The 6,000-nt window shown below is 45.9% G+C and overlaps 1 protein-coding gene across 1 annotated transcript; it reads left to right on the forward strand.

The window, feature by feature from the left end:
* Positions 1–2,241: 2,241 nt before the first annotated feature.
* On the forward strand, positions 2,242–3,024 carry LOC112096783. Its single transcript, XM_024180480.1, has one exon. The coding sequence runs from the start codon at positions 2,242–2,244 to the stop codon at positions 3,022–3,024; it is 783 nt and encodes a 260-aa protein (XP_024036248.1).
* Positions 3,025–6,000: the final 2,976 nt, after the last annotated feature.

Raw genomic sequence — 6,000 nt, forward strand, 5'->3', positions numbered from 1 at the left:
ATACATATATATATATATATATATATATATATATATATATATATATATATATATATATATGTTAAGCGAGAAAATAAAACAATATTGGCATTGGTAGGAAAGAAGAGCAGAAGACTGGTCGCAGGCAAGAAGCAGACTTTATTGAATTCTAAAGAGAAATGACGTCGTCGGCCCCTTTCTAAGTTTCTAGTATTACATTTCAATTATTTGCGTGAGATTCGTTAAATTTCTTGAAATAGAAATTGAACGGACGAGAAAAAGTTAAAATGTTAGCTTATTAGGAAAAGGGGGCCCAAAAAAAAAAAAAAAAAAAACTTTTTAAGTGTCGACACGAGAAGAAATAACTAATCCCGTAAATAATCACAGTCGCTAATCTCCTCGGATAAAAGGCTGATAGCCTTGTTTATTTAAAAATAATAATTATTGTTTACGTAATCATAAATCTTAAAGAAAATAGGAGACTAAAAATATTAAATAATAATTATCCCAGGAGACTAGGAGCTGTGAGCGTTTTTTGATTGGTGGGTTCCTTTTCTTTTTGAAATGTACGGGTGGGCGGGACCCAGATGACCAGATGAGTAACTGCTTATTGATTCATGGCACGTCGGAGTCACCGAACATCGTGGCTGTCTGTTCTGTCAATCAGATCAGATCGGAGGTCTCTACAACTATTGCCGGAAAACGGTGCGTTTCAATGGTACATTCAATCGAGCAAGCAATTTAGGAATTATTGAGAATTCGGATATCACGTCACATATGTATTATCAATAATAACATTAAAATAAATTATTATGATTTAATTGCTGTATGTAATTGGCTTCTTCGCAATCTGATATACATTATGACGACTGCAAAATATCTCAAGATACCGGCATTCCAAGATCGTAAAACTATTTAAACTGACCACATTAAGAAACCAAAACCCTGGCTCTAAAGGTAAAATCATAAAGCAAAATGAATCTCTTAAGTGTTCCTGGTGTTGATGCCGAAATCTGCTCGTCCTTAGACCGTCCAGATTCTTTCACCAACGTTTAAGTTATCAACTGCTGCACGAACCGCTAAGGCTGGAATCACCCTCCTTTCTCTCACTAGACCTGCGTTCACCGAAAACGGATCAGAGACGCTGGTGGTTTTGCCGGCGTAAACCCTCCGATGCCTAAGTTAGCACAAGGTGTTTACGGGAAAACAATGTAATTTGGATTTAAGATGTTTGTTAGAAATTTGTAAGGAAATGACCTAGTTGCAATTTGGCAGCGTTTTCCCTCTTTCCAGTTTTTCTATCCCCTTCTTCATTGATTTCTTCTTCTTTTATAGCCGCTGTCCTCACGTTCTCGTTTGCCCTTCATCCCACCTTTTTCGGGTAGTGGCAGCCCCTCATGGGACTCTAACTGCTGCATCATGGGCAAACGTGGGATCTCGCATCTCCCGCAACGGTTCTGAGAAAGCGCAACTGCCGCAATTCTGTGAGATCGTATTTCCACTTTTTGGGGTACGGGTACCGGCTCGGTATATACCTCTGGTCAGCATTCGTCTCAGCTCGGCTCATGTTGCCCCTGCTCTGCTCGTACCATTTGGCTGAGGTGATTCATGCCGGGGTGGAAATAGTAGCATGACCGACCTGGTGCTTTTATTTACTTAACACCAGTCCCCTAGTTTCTAGTCTTGTGAGTGAAATGAGTCAAGAGTAGAAACTGATTGTCAAATCTTGCCAATCCGGGGGCTTCTCCTCTGGTTTTCTATCTACAGGGACGGACCTGAGGATTTCTTTTCTTCAGGGGAGGTTTTGACTTGAGCATGGGCCTAAATGAGCATGTCCATTGCGTATCTGGGCTTGCATCTAGCCTGGCCTCTTGTAACAGTTGATGACGTGGCATCCGCAGACTCTTCATATTTTGAAATTTGAAATGACGGGCTATTTGTCCTCGATGTACGGTGCGTCTCCATCACTTTAATGCTTTCATTTCCCCCTTTTCGTTTCAAATCCCTAGACTGGAGTCATCATCATCTTGTTACTCGTTCCTCCGCCGTTAACCAAATTTTCTCTGAACTTTGCTCATACTCCCAGTGTCTGGAGTATCCATTTGCTGGGTGTTTTCTCTGTCACAGCAGCGCTATCTGTGTCCGTCTGTTCCAGGTATAGCCTTTAACCTTTTCTTTGTCTGTTGTTGATTGGGTTCTATGTTGCCCCTTTTTGTATTCGTGTACTTGGGTTTGTTTTGGTTTTTCTTTTGAGATTCCGATATGTCAAACCGGAAAAGAAAGTTAATTGTTGATAAGGGTGATGAAGAATCAGGGGATTCATGCCTCAACGTGCCAATACCCACCGATTTCTTGGGTCCCTCCAGTAGTGTAGGTCCTTCCCATGGCAGGGATACCCTTGAGTACCCACGCCCTCTGGTTGTCTCTTCCTCCCCCGAACTAGCGCTTGTAAAAAATAGAGGTGGACCTGCGTCGGGCTCTGGTGAGAACCACAGCTTTGGTGGGGTTGGGATCTCTGAAGGAGTTGGCGATGGTGAGGGGAGCAGTTCCGGACCGAGCCGATCTGCTCAGAGAAGGAACCTAGGCCATAGGGTGGAGGCTGATTCCTACCCTATTGATTTCATGGCTTGTGCCACCACCCCCACTGACCTATTTAAACTTAGGAACCTCTACAACATCCCCAGCGAGGTTCTTCTTGTAGTTCCTAGAAAAGGCGATGTCCCTAGTCGGCCTCCGAAAGGGTATGTGACGATACACTTGGAGAGTTTCAGACTAGGAGCTCGGCTGCCCCTTCAACCTTACTTTGCCAAGATACTGGGCGGTATGCACCTAGCCCCAGGTCAGCTACACCCAAATGGGTGGAGGGTTCTCTCGGCAATGTTTGTGTTGTGGGAGAAGTGTGGGTCGGAGGAGCCTTCTCTTGTCGAAGTGAAACATCTGTATCAGCTGCGGAGTAGCCCAAAAGAGGCAGGCTGGTATTATTTTATGTCCAGTTCTGCCAAGAGGAAACCGATCACTGGGTTTCCATCTTCATGTAAAAATTAGAAGAACAAATTCTTCTTTGCTGGAGGGAATTGGTGTCCAGCAGTTCAGTCGCTTGGTGGGGACATTTATCTTCCCACCCATTTTGTCACCCCAGGTCGTTCATTTTTGCCTATATTCTTAATTAGACTGCTACTTATTGGGTTCTTTAACCTTTTGTGCTATTTCAGAGTCGTGGGGTCTGATCGAGGGGCTTGAATATTGGCCTTTGCTTCAGGTGGAAACGGCTCTATTGAACGCATCTACCTGCCAAGACCTCCTGTCACCAACAAGTCTGGTCGGCTAGGGCTTAGTGGATATAGCCGCTGGGATGGATAACAAGATTCTCAGTGCTATGACCAGAAAGCGTGGTCGGGCTTCGAGCAGCTCCAGCAACCCTCCTACTCCCCCGAAGAAACCTAGCGTTGGTCCTTCCAAGACGCCTGTTCCTGCTCTGCCCCCACCTCCACCTCGTAAGAGTGTTGGGGAGAAAACCTCCGACAAGAGTCCTGAGGCCAGCTTGCAGTCTGGGGACCGCTCTTCTCATCTACTATCTCGGGATTAAGTGGACTACCTGAGCCCGTATCAGAAGGATTACAAAAAAGCGGTGGGGCCCAAGATGGTGAAGGACATCGAGAGTATGAACCTCTCCGAATTAGCTGCTTCCGTTCAGAGAGTGTCCTTCAGGTTGGCCACCATGGTTTCGTGCTACAAGATTGGATCCGCGCGCCATGAGAAGAAACTCCAAGCTGACAATCAGGAATTGAAGAAGAAAGCTGAATCTACTGATCGCTCCAAGGAGAAGCTGGCTGAGCTGAACAAGCAGATTATGGAGCTAGAGAAGAGAGTTGCGGTTGCTGAATCCACTTCCTCCAAACTCGAGGGTGAGCTGGGTGACCTGAGGTCTGATCTCCATGCTACTCAAATTAAAAGGGATACTCTGAGGGCCGTCCTTGAGGGGGAAATCAAATCCTTGGGTGAGCAGCTGACTGAGGAGAAAGGCAAATCCGCTGACGTGGACGATCGGCTGGATGCCGAGTATGACTCTGGGGTTGCCTTCTCCTATAAGTGCATAATATCTGTGCTTAAGGAAGAATATCCCGAGCTGGACATGAGCAAGCTGGAAGCTGGAGTGGAGAGGTACATGGCTGAGGTCGGCCAGGGTGATAAGGAGCAGGGCGGGCAGGATCAGGTGGAGGCTCCTTCGGATGGTGTGCAAGAGGGGGAAGCTGGGGGACGCACTCTCGAAGTGGGTCAAGGGTCCATGCCTCCTCCTCTCGGCATTGCTGATCTTCCACCTCCTGATGTTGCTGATCCCTCACTTCCCGAGCTCGCTGATCCTTCAGCTGCTGGAGCCGTTGATTCTCCTAACCTTTAGGCCTATTTTTTGTATAAGCTCTAGATTTGCGTTTGTTTTGTAAACAATTTAAACATTTATAAAAAAATATTTTTGAATGCTCTCTATTGGTTTTCCTGTTTGGTTTTTTAGTGCATCGAACAGGAATAGGCATTCGTTTACCTTAGTAAAATTTTCGCAAAATTGCCTGCTGGTCTTCGGTGACCGAGTAGGAGTAAGCATTTACTCGCCTTAGTATAATATTCGAAGCTTTACCTGCTGGTCTTTCGTTGACCGAGCAGAAACAGACACTTTGTTGCCTTAGTAGAATTTTCAAAGCTTTAGCTGCTGGTCTTTCGTTGACCGAGCAGAAACAGGCACTCTGTTGCCTTAGTAGAATTTTCAAAGCTTTAGTTGCTGGTCTTTCGTTGACCGAGCAGAAACAGGCACTCTGTTGCCTTAGTAGAATTTTCGAAACTTTAGCTGCTGGTCTTTCGTTGACCGAGCAGAAACAGGCACTTTGTTGCCTTAGTAGAATTTTTGAAGCTTTAGCTGCTGGTCTTTCGTTGACCGAGCAGAAACAGGCACTCTGTTGCCTTAGTAGAATTTATGAAGCTTTAGCTGCTGGTCTTTCGTTGACCGAGCAGAAACAGGCATTCTGTTGCCTTAGTAAGCATTTAATGGGCTTACTAGCAGAAAAGTTCCATACTGAATTCATCTTTATTGAATTTTGAATGCGTTACAGAAATGTGGGACATATGTGTGTGTCACAAATCACTGTGTTCATAACAGAAATAATTTATCAGAATGAAAACTAGTAGGGCACTTTGCTTACTGGAAGTACTTTTTCAGGTGCTCGGCGTTCCATGACCTCTTCACCTCTCGTCCGTCTGGATACGCCAGCTTGTAGGCTCCCGGACCAGTTGCTCGTATCACCCTGTACGGGCCTTCCCATTTCGGACCAAGAGCTCCATGGTTAGGATCCTTGGTATTTTGGTTCACCTTCCTGAGCACCCAATCTGCTGTTCGGAACTGCCTCACACGTACGTTCTTATTGTAATAACGCGTGACCCTTTGCTGATACTGAGCCACTTTCTGCGAAGCCCCTTCCCTTTTCTCCTCCAGCAGGTCCAGGCTCAAGCAGATCTGCTCGTCATTTTGCTCCTCATTGAAGTATTCCGTCCGATGTGTTCCCACTCCAATTTCTGCTGGGACTACCGCCTCGTGACCAAAAGCTAAGGCAAACGGGGTCTCCCCTGTGGCGGTTTTATGAGTTGTCCGGTAGGCCCACAGTACCCCTGGTAGCTCGTCAACCCAAGCTCCTTTCTTCTCTCCCAATCTAGTCTTTAGGAGTTTCTTTACCACTTTGTTGGCTGCTTCCACTTGTCCGTTTGCCTGGGAGTGTGCGGGGGTGCAGAATTTCAGGTCCACCCCTAAGTTCCGGCAAAACTCTCTGAAGTTGTTGTTGTCAAATTGCCTCCCATTATCGGTGATGATGGTATACGGGATTCCGTATCTACAGATGATGTTCTTCCAGATAAAATCCATTGTCCTCCTCTCCGTGATTTGGCTAAGGACCCCCACTTCTATCCACTTGGTGAAGTAGTCTATTGCTACGATTGCATGGGTTGCCGCTCCTCGGCCTTTCGGTAACGGACCAATCA

Source organism: Citrus clementina, unplaced genomic scaffold, assembly GCF_000493195.1.
Source record: "Citrus clementina cultivar Clemenules unplaced genomic scaffold, Citrus_clementina_v1.0 scaffold_7, whole genome shotgun sequence".
Lineage (NCBI taxonomy): Eukaryota > Viridiplantae > Streptophyta > Magnoliopsida > Sapindales > Rutaceae > Citrus > Citrus x clementina.

What these genes read in the sequence shown, in the direction of transcription:
- LOC112096783 (XM_024180480.1), top strand. Translation starts at nt 2,242, where the DNA reads ATGTCAAACCGGAAAAGAAAGTTAATTGTTGATAAGGGTGATGAAGAA.